Genomic DNA, 18,166 nt, shown 5'->3' on the forward strand with positions numbered 1-18,166 from the left:
TAGTGTTTGGGTTACCATTAAAGAGGTTGCGATGCCCTTGCTTAGGAATGTCGTGTCATCCAATCAGGATGGTAGAATTGGGAGAAGGTTCCAGAAAACGCCGGGTGGAGAGGTTTTTGTGATGGACACTGAGGTGGGCCGACGTCTTTTTCAGCGGGAGATAAAGAGAGAGGAAGCCCAAGAGAACTGGCCGTAGGATTCAATCCAACAAGAATGTGCAACTCGATGGAGTCCAAGAGGGAAAATCCTACCGGTGGTCAGTGAATAGGAGTTGGCGCCATTGGTACACCGGGCACTAAACTTTTGGAAGATTTGAGCTCCAGCCTGCGCATATTTGACTGTTTTAGTTATGATGGGCTCTTCTGTTTTATTTTTCTTTTTTTTCCCCCTTTCTTCCTTAATAAAGTTTGGTTAAGTGTACTTTCTTTCTAATTGTATGCCGGGTACAGTCTGGTATTTCTTGCCAACGGGCGATTGCATGGAGCAGTAATTACACGGTGTTCACACAGACCGGGGTTCGGGTGGGTGAGACATCCCAATCTCCCAGGTTTGGAAACCCAAGCCATATCCACCCCAGACGTACGCAGCCTGAGAAGGGGGATTTTCTCACTGTTGAGTCCGAAGGCTGTTAGTGAGGGGCTAACAAGCTGCATCTAAAGAGAAGCCCGGTAAAAAAGGAGTTTCACAAGTATAGTGTAAGTAAGCCTTTTACTTACCATTCAAGCAAAACTCATCCAATGAACCTGTGTTAGATCCTGTCCAATTCCCCCAAAATGAATCCTGTTCCAGTTTAGAACACTAACCTGTCTTGTCCTTTTTTGTCGTTTAAAACTAATAGAACTACGGCCACTAAAGCCGAAGTGCTCCATGACTGCCGTGATAACGCGACAACCCAGACAGTCTCCTGCACACGTAGACACCAGGAAGCAAGCCAACAACCTTATATATTTGTAACCATAAGACCATACGAGATAGGAGCAGAATTAGGCCATCTGGCCCATCGAGTCTGTTCCGCCATTCAATCATGGCTGATCCTTTTTATTCTCCTCCTCAATCTCATTTCCCCGTAACCTTTGATGACATGTCCAATCAAGAACCTATCAATTTCTGCCTTAAATGCACCCAACGACCCAGCCTCCACAGCTGTATGTGGCAACAAATTCCACAAATTCACCACCCTTTGGCTACAGAAATTTCTCTGCATCTCTGTTTTAAAAGGCGCCCCTCTGTCCTGAGGTTGTGCCCTCTTGTCCTAGACTCTTCCACCATGGGAAACATCCTTTCTACATCTACTCTGTCTAGGCCTTCTAAAAGTTTCAATGAGAGCCCCCCCCCCCCCATCCTTCTGAATTCCAGTGAGTACAGACCCAGAGCCATCAAACGTTCCTCGTATGATAACCCTTCCATTCCTGGAATTATCCTTGTGAACCTCCTCTGGACTCTCTCCAATGCCAGCACATCTCTTCTAAGATGAGGAGCCTAAAACGGCACCCAGTACTCAAGGTAACAGAGTGCACTGCAGTGGAGGTCAATGGAAAAGGATGTCTGTACATTATTATTTGCTCATGTCAACATTTTGCACCCCATTACTGTCCATAAATAATTCATTAAAGATCAAAGGTAACAGCAGGACAATTGTATAGCTACAATGTATCTACAATGCTTCCTTTGAATTACATATAGTTTTCAAACACCTCCTTCTTTGCACCCACACTCCAGACACCCAAAATGGATGTTAATTCCGACTGACTCTGGGCCGCATTCATGCATGTGCAGACTTCTGCAGTCAAACGGAGTGTTTCTTTGTCTGCAATCAACCCCCAAAATGCATCTCCAGGAAAACAAATTTCAACCCATTTATTGACTCTCAATCTATTACTTGCAGACTTATTTTAAGTTAATTTTTGCACCAAATTGTTTGAGTTCAGCTTATCACGGGACTATTTTGCACAGTGGGAACAGGTAGGGTGAATTTCCTCCGGCCGCTCTGGTCCAAAGACGTACCGGTTGATAGGTTAATTGGTCATTGTAAACTGTTCCTTGATAAGGCTAGGATTAAATCGGGGGATTGATGGGTGGCGTGGCATGAGGGACTGAATGGGCCAATAGATAGATAGAAAGAGAGAGAGAAGAAAAGAAGGAAGGAAAGAAAGAAAGAAAGTAAAAAGAATGTCTCAACTCTTTCCCCATGGTCTTGCAATTTCCTCCCATAGGATATCTTAACAGGGTATTGCTGCAGTGTTACCTTTAGCTTTGATCTTTTGGGCATGATCATTAATATAATCCTGTGAGCGCCCGTCAGTAAAGACAATGCCGACTTTTGGGATGTTCTCTCGTGCTCCCTGTGACGGGACGAAAACCTTTTCAGACAGATGCTGCAGAGCCAGGCCTGTCATTGTTCCTCTCTCCATGTACTCCATCTTCTTGACCGCTGCCTTGATGCTTTGCTTCGTTTTGAACTTGTTGAGGGGGAATTCTGTCCTGACTGAGCTCGAGTACTGAACAAGAGAAACCCGGGCCTGCTGATCGCCAACATCGAGGGAGTCGATGATCTGATTGATGAATTTTTTGACCAGCTCGAAGTTTTCGGGCCTCACACTCTTTGATCCATCGATAATGAAGCCCAAATCGACGGCTCCTGAACTGCAAGCTGGGAGGAAAATTAAAAGCAGGTATTAATAAATAAAGAAAGAATTTAACTTTTTATTGTGTCACTCCTGTTCTCAGGACCAAGGGAAGCCGATGCAGCAATTGTAATTTCCAATTTAGAAGAATAATGCAATTCTTGAAATAGCTTTTCTTTGAAAAATCACGAATAAGTAATTAACTTAAAATTAAAAAGAGATCAGTGTTCAGTGTGGGTGGCACAATCTACATTGTCAGTTTACAAAAGGAAAATCTACTGCATGTTTATGTTCATCTATTGACTAGTGCTGCTATTTACATTCTATAAATATTGTTATTGGGCAGCAGGGTGGAGATGCGTCTCTACCAAAGGAGGTGTAAGGCGCTCCTTCCCTCCGCTAGCCTGCAGGTCACCCTTGGGCAAGGTGTACCCCCACCCTGAACAGGATCATGTAAAGCCAAAGGAGCAGGTGGTGGATGGTCGTATGAGTATCGGGTGCATATCACAAGTCCCGGTTATGCGACCACAGACAATCTCTGAACGGCATTGATAATGGCCATGGTCGCCCGTCTTGTAAAGACGCTGCCCCAAAGAAGGCAATGGCAAACTACTTCTGTAGAAAAAATTGCCGAGAACAATCACAGTCGTGGAAAGACCGTGATCGCCCACGTCATAAGACACGGCACGTAACGAATGAACAAAGTATCATTATTCCTAGGATCTAAGGTGTAAATAATTAATTACCTGTTGCATTTCAATGTAGAACATGGAACAGTGCAGCCCCTTGGGCTCACAATGTTGTGCTGACCTATATTAATCCACCCCAGCATCAATCTAACCCTTCCCTCCTATACATCCTCCATTTTTCTATTATCCATGTGCCTATCTAAGACAGTGGAGCAGAGTATAGCACAGAGAACAAACTTTACCTTAAAATAATGTAGTCATAAAACAAATGCTTGCATACAGACCTATCCCACCATTAAGTGCCGATGCGACAGTGAACAACGACACCGGAGAGACAATGACACTGGTCGAATTGGAAATCTTTATTTGCCTTCAAGATAATCTTGGAAGAAGAGGCTCCCCTGACCCAATATTACATGGAATTTTTATATGAAAAGATCAAAGGTAACAGTAGGACATTTCCATATTTACTATTTATCTACAATGCTTTCTTTGAATTACATATAGTTTTCAAACATGTAGATCTTCACACCAACACATCCAAGATGAGGGCTAATCCCTACTGTCTCTGAGTTGCATTCATGCATATGCAGACATTTCTGGGGTGTTTCCTGGTCTGCAATCAGACCCAGTCTGCAGCTCCAGGAAGACCATTGTTCAGAGCTGCATTTTAAATTCAATCTACAGTTCACATTCAGGTCTGAAGACTGGCTGCTGTTAAAATTATTATTTGCTATATACCATAACTCCAGATTACACCCTAACAACTGAAAACCTGTGGGACCAGCGCCTTTACTTCCTTAGGAGTCTGGGGAGATTTGGCATGACATCAAAAACTTTGACAAACTTCTATAGATGTGAAGTGGAAAGTGTATTGACTGGCTGCATAACGGCTTGGTATTGAGTGGAAAATCCTTCAAAAGGTAGTGGATTCGGCCCAGTACATCACGGGTAAAGCCCTCCCAACCACTGAGCACATCTACATGAAACACTGTTGTAGGAAAGCAGCATCCATCAAAGATCTCTACCACCTAGCCCATGCTCTCTTCTCGCTGCTGCCATTGACAATGGTGTCAAGTTAGGAAAAGGGGAAGTACGACAAGATCTAGGTGTCCTTGTTCATCAATCACTGAAAGTAAGCATGCAGGTACAGCAGGCAGGGAAGAAAGCTAATGGCATGTTGGCCTTCATAACAAGGGGAGTTGAGTATAGGAGCAAAGAGGTCCTTCTGCAGTTGTACAGGGCCCTGGTGAGACCACACCTGGAGTATTGTGTTCAGTTTTGGTCTCCAGATTTGAGGAAGGACATTCTTGCTATTGAAGGAGTGCAGCTTAGGTTCACGAGGTTAATTCCCGGGATGGCGAGACTGTCATATGTTGAAAGATTGGAGCCACTGGGCTTGAATACACTGGAATTTAGAAGGATGAGAGGGGATCTGATTGAAACATATAAGATTATTAAGGGCTTGGACACGCTAGAGGCAGGGAACATGTTCCTGATGTTGGGGGAGTCCAGAATCAGAGGCCACAGTTTAAGAATAAGGGGTAGGCCATTTAGAACGGAGTTGAGGAAAAACTTTTTCACCCAGAGAGTTGTGGATCTACGGAATGCTCTGCCTCAGAAGGCAGTGGAGGCCAATTCTCTGGATGCTTTCAAGAAAGAGTTAGATAGAGCTCTTAAAGATAGTGGAGTCAATGGATATGGGGAGAAGGCAGGAACGGGGTACTGATTGTGGATGATCAGCCATGATCACAGTGAATGGTGGTGCTGGCTCAAAGGGCCAAATGGCCTACTCCTGCACCTATTGTCTATTGGGTAGAAGATACAAGAGCCTCAGGACTCGCACCACCAGGTCCAAGAACAGTTACTACCCCTCAACATCGGGCTCTTGAACAAATGAGGATAACCACACTCATCTATTGAGATGTTCCCACAACCCAATGATCTCACTTTAAGGACTCTTTATCTCATATTCTTGTTATTTATTGCTATTTATTTATGTTTGCATTGCCACAGTTTGTTGTCTTCTGGTTGATCCTGTTATAGTTACAATTCTATAGATTTGATGAGTATGCGTGCAGGAAAAAGAATCTCAGGGTTTTACGTGCTGATGTATATGTACTTCGATAATAAAATTTACTTTGAACTTTATCTATATAGTTGCATGGACAAATGCATAGGACATGTATCTATGTAACTGAGCAAGCAGGAGTTGCGGTTAGCTAACTTCCGGTTTTTAAGCCAAAGACTTACTTCCACACGTCCGTCCATCTGGGTTTAACATTAACCCTTCTTTGCAGGCACACTTGTAAGAGCCAGGAGTACTGATGCAGATGTGCTCACAGTCATGATCCCCACTTGCACACAGATCCGCAACTGAAAGACAACATACCAATTATCGGACAGGGCACGCCAGCTCTTTCTGAATGCCAAAAGAACGTTGAGAAAAAGTTTTAGTACAGGAAATATTTTTCCACTAATCCCAGAAGTTCCCACAACTAAATTCACAGCAGACCGCTCAAATTCCAGCGCTAGTGCCTCAGTCCCCTGGTTCTATTTATATTATTAAGCATTTGTCTTGTTTTCCCTTGTGTCTATACCACAAAAATAGCTTCTCAAACCAACCATGTGCATCCAAGCTCTGTCTGATTTTCCCTCTTCCAACAGCCGCATTTCTCTTGGAGTGGAATAGAATAGGATAGAACTTTGTTGTCATTGCTCAAGAGAACGAGATTGCAGTGTTACTCCAGTCCGTGCGAAACATTTATTTACAATGCATGCTGTACAACTTGATTAAAAGAAATCCCATATTTACATGCAACAAGTGACTTTGGCAGTCCATGACACTCAAAGACCATCGGCAAGCCAGGATGTGGCTTTATTCAGCTGCACAACAGCCTTCGGGAAGAAGCTGTTTTTCAGTCTTAACATCTTTGCTAAGATGTTTCTGTATCTCCTACCAGGTGGCAGGAGATTGAACAGGTGGTGTCTGGGATGGGATGGGTCTTTAAATGATGTTGTGAGTTTGCTCTAGGCATCGAGATTTGTGGATTGTCTCCAGGTCCAGTAGTTGAGTCCCAGTGATGTGCTGAACCATTCTAATAACCCATTGGAGCGCTTTGTGATCTGTCTCGCTGCAGCTAGAGTCCCACACAGTCATTCTGAACATCAGTATGCTCTCTATCGCATGTCGATGAAAGTTGGCCAGCAACTTTTAATATTGGTTCAGTGAATAGCTGGATTAATATTAACATTTAGCTCCATGAATGTGTCAGAATATCTTGGATCTCATCCTTTTAATGATATTTCTTGCTCATGTTTAACAAGGCTGGTCAACATCTACCAATTCTTAACTTTGTTGGATCACCTATTATAATCAGTTCAAATGGAATTCCTTTATTTCTCCTGCAGATAATACCATCTCAACCAAAGAAACATTTCATTCTAAAGTACTTAACCTTCCCCAAATACTGTTTCATGTTGGTCCAGCTTTGCAGTGATCTTGCTGTCCAAATCCTTTAGGAAAATAAGACTGATTTACCCAAAAGCCACAACATCAACAGAATTGCGATAGAACATTGGAAAACTACTTCCCTTATCAGTGTACCTGAAACTCTAAGCAGAGATACTCTAAACAAGCACAATTGAAGGATAACCATCTATAGGGAGAGATACTTTTAGACCATAAGATATCAGAGCAGAATTAGGCCATTTGGCCTATTGAGTCTGCTCCACCATTTAATCATGGCTGATCCACTTCCCTCTCAACCCTATTGTCCTGCCTTCTCCCGGTAACCTTTCACGCCCTGACTTATCAAGAATCTATCAACCTCTGCCTTAAATACACCCAATGACCTGGCCTCCACAGCCGCCTGTGGCACCAAATTCCACAGTTTCACCACCCTTTGGCTAAAGAAATTCCTCCTCGTGTCCATTCGAGGTCGATATCCCTCTAGATTGAAGTTGTTCACTCTGGTTCTAGACTCCCCCACTACAGGACACATTCTCTCCACACCCACTCTACCTCGGCCTTCTAACATTCGATAGGTTTCAATGAGATCCCGCCCCCCCCCCCCCATTCTTCTAAGTTCAGGCAACTACAGGTCCAGAGCCATCAAATGCTCCTCACATGACAAGCCTTTCACTCCCAGAATAATCTTCGTGACTCTCCTTTGAACCCTCTCCAATATCAGCACATCCTTTCTTAGATAAGGAAGCCGCAAGGTTTCATGGATGAATTTAAGAGCTAATGTGGGAATTTATTGTGTAATATTCTATTAAATCCAAATTCCAATTTTTTTGAAGTCACATAGTTGGTTTCTGGTCTCCTGCTATGTATCTCAAAATGTAAAAGTGAAGGAGAGTCCAGGCTAGAAAATCAAGAGATTAATTTATTAATTTGAATGCATAAAAGATTTTAAAGCCTAAATCCAAGTTTTGTTGCACAATGTTACAAAATACCTAAGGGGTATTATGTATGCTCTGTTTATGATATAAATTCCATTAAGTTCCTTTTAATAAAGCAAACATACAGTATTTTATGTACAATGTACATAAAAATTGAGTGGCAGGATGGCGATACGTCTTTGCCAAAGGAGGTGTAAGGTGCTCCTTCCCTCCACTAGCTTGTAGGTCACCCTTGGGCAAGGTGTAGCACCTGCTTAGTCCCCAGATCAGGGTCACGTGAAGCAATGGGAGCAGGAGGTGAATGGTCGTTTGAGCAGCTGGTGCGTATCACAAGTCCTGGTTATGCGCCCACTGACGCCAGGCAGGCCATCTCTGAAAAGTATTGATAATGGCTGGGGTCACCCATCTGGTAAAGACACTGCCCAGAAGAAGGCAATGGCAAACCACTTCTTCCCCTCTGCCATCCGATTCCTAAATGGACATTGAACCCGTGAACACTAGCTCACTTTTTAAATATATATTATTTTGGTTTTTGCACAATCTTTAGTCTATTCAACATACGTATACTGTAGTTTATTTATTTATTAATTATTATTATTTTTTTCCTCTTCTTCTGTATTATGTATGCAATGAACTGCTGCTGTTAACAAATTTCAATAACAATATGTTGGTGATTATAAACCTGATTCTGATTCTGCTAGAATTTGCCAATAACAACCATGGTTGTGGGAATACGACACGGCGCATAATGTTTATGATGATAATACATAAAAATACTGTTTTTAAGAATTGCACTAGTATGAGCCTAGTGTAAACACCAACTGACAATTGTGAACTTGAGTTGCAACCTCACAAGTATGAGGGTGAAGTAGTCTGTCCTACTAAGCTGAGATCTTCCATATTCTTTGCTGTTTTACTCACCACAAAGAGCTTCCTTAAACTTCTTGGAAAGTTTTTCGATGGCACTGTAGCTTTCCACGTAGTCCAAATGGTCTTCCAGGGGTTCACTGGCAATCTCACGCAGGGATTTCATCTCTGCCTTGCCCACACCGATCGCAAAGATCTCGATGCCTTTCTGTTTGGCGTGGTTGGCAGCATCTCGCACTTGGTCCTGGGGGCGGCCATCGGTCACGATGATGGCAACCTGAGGGCAGAATGGGCACAAAGCTGGTCATGTTCCTTGCAGTGATCGCAAATGAATGGACTGAGTTTGTGGGTGGTCTTCCCCACGTATCACCAGTTTACACATTGGAATAAGGTGAAACAGTTACTGTACGTTAGTATTTGTTACCGTTATCAAGTCATAATTGCTGTAACTTTAGTCAATGCTTTTCTAAAGTGTTTAACTTGAAATAAAACTGGTAACAGCAACTTGGAAGAGGCACACTAAGAACATAGTTTATATTTCAGACTGATTGTACCAGATGTAGGGCCAGCGTGGTATTGCATCCAGCCCGGACTACATACATGTATATTCTGTATTGCTGTACCTTACTGATATTCTGTATGTTGGGGCCAGTGCACTCTACCAGGGGGCGGTGTGGCACGGGGTCCATACTGGAGTTGGTGCTGCTCTCCAGTGTTCGCTCGGTGGGAGATGGGCTCTGTTGTAGTTGACTGTGGATTGGTGGAGCTTTGGGATTGTGACTGTGATACCATTTGTGCTTGCTACCTTGTGTGTGCTTTGTGCTGGGTGTGACTGTGGGTATTGTGTTTTGTACCTTGACCCTGGAGTAACGCTGTCTCATTTGGCTGTACTCATGAGTATTCATGTATGGTTGAATGACAATTGAACATGAATTGAATTGAATGTATCATAGTTGTATTTCTGTATTGGAGTTCTTAAGATTACTTTGGAAGCATGCAGAATTAATCTCCTTTCACAAAACTAAATTTGAAAACTGCAAAAGCCAAACTAAAAACTTAGAAGATTCAATGTGGGGGCAGCATAGTGGTTAGCTCAACGCCTTACAGTACCAGCGACCCAGATTCAATCCCTGCCGCTGCCTGTAAGGAGTTTGTACGTTCTCCCCGTGACCGCGTGGGTTTCCTCCGGGCGCTCCGGTTTCCTCCCACAGTCCAAAGGTGTACCGGTCAGTAGGTTAATTGGTCGTTGCGAATTGTCCCATAATTAGGCTGGGATTAAATCAGGGAAATTGCCAGGCAGTGCCTCTCGAAGGGCCAGAAGTGCCATTCCGCAGTTTCTCAAAAAAAAATAAATAACATCCAGATTCAAGATTGCTCAATGTCTTTCTCTGAGTGTAAAGGAGAAAGAAATGACTATTACTCTGGCTCTGATACAACACAAAAAAAACACACACAGTAAGCATAACGAACACAATAAAAAAGCAAAAAAAACCCCACAATAAATACAAATATAAAAACGACCCTCTAAAACACGACTGTTATATACACAGACGGATTGTATGTACTGTACATAAAGTGACACTAGGTGACACTTGTGTAGTGGTGGGGGTTGGGATAATTACATATTTGGTAGAATATTTTTCCTGGAGATTTTTCAATCACAAAGTAATTACACCGTCTGATTCTTAATGCTCTTTGAGGACACTCGGAAAACAGACTGAGTCTACTAACTTGGTCGTTGTGATGTAAGTGCCCAGTATAGGGCACCAAAGGCACTACCCTTGTGAGGGCATTGAAAGGAAGTGTAGCCTCTATAATGTCCCCGATTTTGCAGCAGCAATGACAGCTATTTTACGTCCTTATACACTCTAAAAATTACTGCCAGTTTAGAAGTTCCATGTGAAAACCCCGAAGAAGGTCTCTAAGCTTCTGCATTCTCTGTTTTCAGCCATCTCCAAAGAAATCAAGGCACTTCACTAGAGGCAAAATACCGCAGATGCCGAAAATCTGAAATAAAGTCAGAAAACACTGGAATACTCAGCATGTCCTTCAGCATCTGTGGCAAAGGAAAGAGTTAATGTATTTAGGTCAATGGCTTTCAATCACGTCTCGATCAGAAAACACTGACTGGAAACATTAATTTGGTTTCTCTCCCACATATGCTGCCTGGCTTGCTGAGAGCACAGATCAGATTTTCTGCTTTATTACACATTTCCACCACGATCACCTGAAAATCAAATAATTGCTAAGTTTTTAATCTGGCTTTTACAATTTTTCAAGGTTCAGCTTGTGAAAGCAGGTTAATCTGACACACGTCAGAAGTAAAATTATCTTAAGTTCTCCAATATAGAAATGTAACAATTGTTCCACAACTGTGAGGCGTCTGGTACCATCAGCCTGGTATGTAAACTATGTTCTCTGTGCATCGAGACCTTCCTGCGCAGGATCTAATTGAGTTTAATTGATGTATGAAACCGTAATTACTGCTTCCCCCACATCATCCACCACAAGTGAGACTTCCTGGTGGCTAGACTTTAAAAAATTCCAATTCCAACATGTTGATCCATGGTCTCCTCTTTTGCCAAAAAGAGGCCACCCTCAGGGTGGAGGAGCAACACCTATATTCCATCTGGGCAGCCTCCAACCTGATGGCGTGAGTATCAATTTCTCCTTCCGATGAACAAATCTTCTTCCCACCCTCCCCCCTTCCTTCATCCCTCACTTTGACCTTTCACTTCTTCTCACCTGCCTATCAACTCCCCCCCCCCCCACCCCCGGGTCCCATCATCCTCCCCTTTCTACTGCTGTTGTCCAGATTCTTTCTTCTCCAGCCCTTGACTTCCCCACTCCCCAACCTGGCTTCACCTATCCCCTTCCACCTCCTTAACCCTCACACAAACCTTTTTTATTCACCATTCCTTTCCAGTCCTGGTGAAGGGTCTCGGCCCAAAATGTCGACTGTTTATTAATTTCCACTGATGCTGCCTGACCTGCTGAGTTCCTCCAGCATTTTGTGTGTGTGATTACAGATAACAATTTCTTGTCCATCAACATCACAAACCACAGATTAATAAGGGTATCTCGATGTTCCAAAACTACCTCAAAGAAATTGTGGTCTTTCTCTTCCAAATCATTTTCCCCCACAGCAATTTCACAATAAATGATAAAACTATAACTCTGGCTAAGACATAAAACATCTAGTGGATCGATCACAGCTATTCATTATCACTTTAAACACAAGAGAGAAAAAAAATGACAGCATACAGGTCCTTCTCTGACCTTCAAAATTTTATTTTCCCTGACAGGTATCCATTTACCGCAATGCTACGATCTGAAGCTGTACCAGAGCTGTGTTCTGTCCACACTCTGGTATGGGTCAGAATGCTGGCGCATGACAGAGAGAGACCTTGCCAACCTGCGGTCATTCCACACCTCGAGTCTCCAAAAAATCCTCTGCATTTTCTGGCCAAGGAAGATCTCCTTCAGTGTCACCAAGAGGACATGGCCACAATCATCATGAGGAAACGTTGGAGATGGACTGGGCGTGTGATGAGAAGAGAGGCCAACTCCAGCATCAAGGCAGCACCTCATTGGACCCCTGAAGGGTAGAGGAAACTCAGGAGACCAAAGGCAACTTGGCGATGTTCCATAGACACAGAAATGAGGTCCCTGAACCACACCAGGGGCACAATCGAGAAGATGGCCAAGGACAGACAGAGATGGAGACCTTCATTGCTGCCGTAAAAGCCAGTAACTAACTAACTAACTACTACTTAGAGCCTGAGTTCCCAAACCATGGTCCATGCTTTTCTAATGGTGTTGGTCCATGGCATTAAAAAAAAGGTTGAAAACCCCTGGTTTAGAGTGGTGTTTCTCTCCTATTTGTATCCTGTTTTTTGTCCCCTACCTAATTACAAATTACCCACATTGTGTAATTTTTCTTTCCCCTGAATCCATTTCTACTGGGATCAAGACTTTGATCACACCTTTGTAAAAATAATTCTTTCCCAGAACCTTATCTTTAACCTGCTGGTTTACCTTTTCTTACACAATGTGCTGGTCTGACAACTCTTAACCATGCTTAATAATTTATCCCTTTTCTTTCCAATTTACCTTACTTTTTCACTGCTCTTCATCCTAACTTTCTCTTCCGGCACAGACAGCACTGTGCAAAGTCTTAAGTGCATATATATATATCTAGACTTTTGCACAGTACTGTATCTGTCAAAGCGGAGCAGAGAGCAAGCTTGTAAATCTGATGGGAACAAAGGGTGTTGGGAATGGCGAGGCTGCAGGAGGGGTGTGGGACAGGCGGCAGAGAGTGCCAGAGGCAGGGGGTGCAGACACACCCAGCCCTGAGACACCAGGCAAGGTCATTTGATTCCAAGCAACTGGTTTATTGAGCATCACAGAATGTCTCTCTGGTGCTTCCCTCTCCCTTCCCCTTTTCCCAACCATGATTCCCCTCTCCCTGCCCCCTTCCCACTCTCAGTCCACAATGGAGACCCATATCAGAATCAAACTCATATATGTCATGAAATTTGGTTCTTTTGCAGCAGTACAGTGCAATACATAAAATTACTACAGTAATTGCAACAGTCTTAAGCACCCTAGCTATCTATATATATGTATACAGACCAAAGATTTCTGCACAGTCTTTGGGATTCCCTTCCCAAATCTCTTTCCATTCCTATTTGTTAGTTAAAGTCTGTCCCGAGCCTTATCAGCTCATCAGGCCAGTGCTTATGCCAGTTTCTGTGGCGTGAAGCGACTAGGAGTACGAGACTCTCCCCCCCGGATAGGACGTCAGTCTATCACGAAGTTAACCCCCAGCATTTTGCCGGTACCCATTTTCAGCTGGGTGGACGGAGCAGTGTGTGGTTAAGTGCCTTGCTCAAGGACACAACACGCTGCCTCGGCTGGGGCTCGAACTCACGACCTTCAGATCGCCAGTCCAACGCCTTAACCACTCAGCCACGCGCCACACACTTCCTTTAGACCTTTCCTGATTTCCATCCCAGGCTCCTCAGTTTGAAATTGGTATTGATTTTACCAGTACATAAAAACAACATCATGCTTCCAACACTGTCTTGTGACAACTGTCCAGTTGAATATGAGCGAAACTTCACATCGGAAGAGATTCTAAATATTGCTGACCTGGAAATGTCACCCTCCAGGGACATTCTGCTGACCTGCTGCATATTTCTTTTTAACTTTAGCAAGCTAGCAAGTTTAGCAAATTTTGAACTTAATTAGAGCACTGGGGTTGGGTTGTAAAGAGACAAATTCCTTAATGGCATTTGTGTTGCTTTCATAAACTATTTTTGTTAGGAAAATCCTAACTGGATTGGGTAGTATCTCCGATCAAGTAATTCAGTGATGAGTTAGAAGACCTGAGTTATAAGGAAAGATTGAATAGGAACAGTCCTTGGAATTCCTTGGAACATTGAAGATTGGAAGGAGTTGGATAGAGGTATACAAAATTATGAGGGGTACTGATAGGGTAAATTCAAGCAGGCTTTCCCACTGGGCAACACATACAAAATGCTGGAGGAACTCAGCATTTTGGAAAAGAGTACAGTCGGGTTGTCCTGCCGAAGGGTCTTGGCCTGAAACGTTGACTGTACACTTTTCCTAGATGCTGCCTGGCCTGCTGAGTTCCTCCGGCATTTTGTGCGCGTTGCTCGGATTTCCAGCGTCTGCAGATTTTTCTCTTGTTTGTGACTTGATTTTCGTTTTCCGCTGAGGCTGGTTGGGACTACCTCCGGAGGTCATCAGTCAAGGGTGGAAGGTGAAAAGTTCAAAGGGGATCATGGGGCAAAACTTCCTCGCTTAGAAGGCTGTGAGAGTGCGGAACGGGCCGCCAGTGCAAGTGGTGCATGCGAGCTCAGTTTTAACGTTTAAGCAAAGTTATGTGGATGGTAGGGGTATTGAGGGCTAAGGTCCGGGAGCAGGTCAAAGGGAGCAGACAGTGTAAATGGGTGGGCATGGACTAGATGGGCTGAAGGGCCTTTTTCTATGACTGTCTATAGTTTGCTCAGCTGTCAGAACACTCTCAGTGTTCCTACCCATTAGTGATAGTAAAATTCCATTCACAGTTAGTTGTGCCTACAGACAGCGTTTTAGTACATAAAGACATGGATTCATATTTATTACTAAGGAATGTTTTACTTTAGAAATAGTTCTGTTTATCTCTCTAGTAGCCGAGATTTGGCAGTGACTGAGCTGCTCTAAGGACTTTTATCCTTAAGAGCACAGTAGCACAGTGGTTAGCACAACGGTTTACGGTACCGGCGACCCGGGTTCAATTCCCACCGCTGCCTGTATGGAGTTTGTACGTTCTCCCCGTGACCGCGTGAGTTCCCTCCGGGATCTTCCTCCCACAGTCCAAAGACGTACTGGTTGGCAGGTTAATTGGTCATTGTAAATTGTCCCGAGATTAGGCTAGGGTTAAATCGGGGGATTGCCGAGGGGGCGAGGTTTGAAGGGTCTATTCTGTATCTCAGTAAATAAATAAATCTACTCTCTCCTAGGCAAAAACCCCGTGAACCTAGGATAATCCTCCCAATAATACACTCCTCGCAGGAGCCTCTCTCCGGTGCCCACGCGTCTGAGTTTAGCTTGTAGCGTTTGAGCAAAAGAAGCAAGATTTGTTGAAGTTTCCTCCCTTTTACATTTCCATCTGCTACTGTCTATCTCCTGTACCATTAAATATTAGATTAACTGCCTTCAGATGGATGACATTCTCCATTTATTCTTTGGTGTAATTTTTTTAAAATGATGCTTCCTTAAAGCACTAATCCTTCTGTAACTGTAACTTCATTCAATATTGTGTAGACATACCTTGTCAAACAATTTCACACAGCATGTGCATTATGCTCTACTCAGACAGTCCCCTCTAGAACTATGACTGGAGTCTCTTTGTACTCCGTTTTACTTTCAGCTCGTTTTTTTTTCACCATTTGAAAGAGATCCTTCTTTTAAAGCTTGATTAAAGTGAACTGAGAACCAGAATTCTTAGAAAATATTTCTCAGGGAAACTGCACGACACGATGGCAACTCTAAGGATGTGATAGAGCGGGCCGCATTGCAAACCGACGCAGAGAGCCTGAATTTCTGGTAAAAGCTATTTCGTAAGAGTTCTGGTGAAAAGCCATCAGCTCAAACTGTGGTTCACTTCACCATAGATGCTGGCTAACCTACTGTGTGTTTTTGACCTTCCCTTGCTTTATTACAGATCTTAAGCATCAACAATAATGTATTTTTCTGATGTTGCGCTGTTCGCTGAGCTTGGCAATTAGCTTGCAGACGTTTCCTCCCCAGTCGAGGTGACATCCTCAGTGCGCAGTTGTTGATGTTTGTCTCTGGGAGTCCTCGCGTTTATACAGGCCCCCATTCACTTGCCTCAGTCCTGATTGGCTACCCCTTCAGATGACCTTCGTATTCTATTGGCTCACATTTCTTTGGCTCTTAGGAAATGTGAGCCAATAGAATTCAAGGGTCAACTGAAAAGGTAGCCAATCAGGACTGAGGCAAGCGAATGGGGGTGGGGCGGTGGTGCTATATAAACACCAGCACTCCCAGAGAGAAAACCTAAGAACTACACACTGAGGATGTCACCTTGACTGGTGATGAAATAAACGGCCAACCTTGTCGAGCACCACAACATCGAACGCCTCAGCCCGAGCTACCAATATTCACCACCATTCTAATTTACATTTCTGTTCATCTACTCACATTTGGTTATGGTTGTAAAAAAAGACAGAGGTGTTAACTTGGTTAGTTCTACGGAGCCATTATAGCAGAAGAAAATATGTAAGTCAGACTCTAATACATACTAGCTGCGACTGCCTGCTTTTAACACTGGTAGATGGAAGCTGAAATGAGAGGAGAACGTCAGTTTTCATTTTTATACTCGTTAAGGATCACAAAACTAAAGCTGAAGAAAATCGCTATATGCCAAAACTGAATAAAGAACTTGCACACTGCCGAATTCCGGTCAGAAGAGCTTTGGAATAAACAAGTCTACAATTAACAGTGGGATGAACAAGTGTTCCAGAGGCTGAACTGAGGTTGAATTGGGGATGATATAGAAGTGAAATTATCTTAAGTCATATAGGACAAACCTCCAAGAGGTCCACAACCCTGTTGTTGAGGTTTGGGGGCTTGTGCCCCTCAATGACCCTGAGAGCTATGTTGGCTGCTGTCTAGGCTTTGGTTCTTGTTAGGGTTACCCATGCCAAGCAGGTCAAAGGGTAGAGGCCAGGCTAAGAGTGGTCCACTGGTGTTTCAGGTTCAGGGGTTCAGCTCTGGGCTAGCAACCTTGACTGGTAAAACAAAACTGTTACGGAGATAGCAATGAAGAACCCTTCTACACCTGGGATGGTGTTCCTGAATCGTCACCCAGGACTTGCATGACTGATAGTAGTGAAAACCGAGAGGAAGCTGAGACGACGAAGGAAGCTGTGATGGAGATGGAGAACCTTCATTGCTGCCCTAACTGCCAGCGGTGTTACAGGCAGTAACACATATAAGACAAAGGTGTCCCAGTAGTCACTGGTATTTAGTTATTACTGTGGGATACACCACATTGGGATTAATTATCAATAAACCCGCAAACATGTATTACATTTGAAAGATCTAGCAGAAGCTTTCCATGGCCACCAGCATCTCTACGTCTTTTTTGAGAATTCTGCACAAGTGGAGGAGAATGAAGAGCCAAACATGTTGACTAGAATTGAGTACCAATGATAAATGCTCTGTGCAAGACCCAGCAAAGCTGATACAAGGCAAGGTTACTTGCACCTTAAGGAACCAAGCAACTTCAAATGTTCAAGAACTTCAAAAAGCAACAAATAGTTTGTTGCACATTCTACAGCACTTTGTTCCCTGGTTTAAAGCTTCCAATAGTCTAGGCACACAACTAACACATAAAGATGTAAGATTAACCAGATTTACTCCGTGCCCATTCGACGAAAATGCCGAAGTATTCCTGAAATGATGAAAACCTATTGCTGGCCTTTACACTAGAAAAATCCACTCAATCCTCAAATAAGATCGGGCTAGATGGAAAGCCTTGCTAGTCGTAATCAAGTTAGTTTAAAAGAAATGAGTTTAGTTTAACACTAAAAAGAAAATTAAGTCAAATGTCATTAAATTATTATCGTTTCAGACAGTCCCATTAAAAACGTTTCCATGGTTACCTTGCTGGCATCAGTTAGCTTCACTCGTGCCCCGTTAGCCTCACTGAAAGCGACATTGGTAGAAAATAGGATGGCCAAGCCGGTCATAGTGCCCGAAGAAAGTGGCTCGATCTGGGAAACAGCTCGCAGGAGGCTGGCTTTGGTGCGATGTGTTTTGAGGCTGAATTCGTTCTTGACTGTACTGGCATAGTTGACCAGTCCAACCCGGGTGGCATTTGGGCCAATGTCAAGGGATTCAATCACCTTGGATACAAATACTTTCACCTGTTCAAATTCTTTTGGGCGGACGCTCCGCGAGCTGTCAATGATGAAGACCAGATCGGTTGGTTTAGTTCGGCAAAGACCTGCACAAAGAGATAAAGAAAGTTGTGAAAAA

The 18,166-nt window shown here is 43.5% G+C and overlaps 1 protein-coding gene across 1 annotated transcript in view; it reads right to left on the bottom strand.

Annotated features, from left to right (window-relative positions):
* The window catches only part of matn1 (matrilin 1), a 28,174-nt gene that overhangs the window by 4,453 nt on the left and 5,555 nt on the right, over window positions 1-18,166 (bottom strand). The window contains exons 2-5 of the mRNA XM_073028474.1: window positions 17,791-18,134; window positions 8,642-8,864; window positions 5,567-5,689; window positions 2,246-2,650 (exon numbers count right to left, since the gene is read on the bottom strand). Coding sequence (XP_072884575.1) covers window positions 2,246-2,650; window positions 5,567-5,689; window positions 8,642-8,864; window positions 17,791-18,134 — 1,095 coding nt within the window. The remainder of the gene's footprint in view (window positions 1-2,245; window positions 2,651-5,566; window positions 5,690-8,641; window positions 8,865-17,790; window positions 18,135-18,166) is intronic.

This window comes from Hemitrygon akajei, chromosome 24 (genome assembly GCF_048418815.1).
Source record: "Hemitrygon akajei chromosome 24, sHemAka1.3, whole genome shotgun sequence".
Lineage (NCBI taxonomy): Eukaryota > Metazoa > Chordata > Chondrichthyes > Myliobatiformes > Dasyatidae > Hemitrygon > Hemitrygon akajei.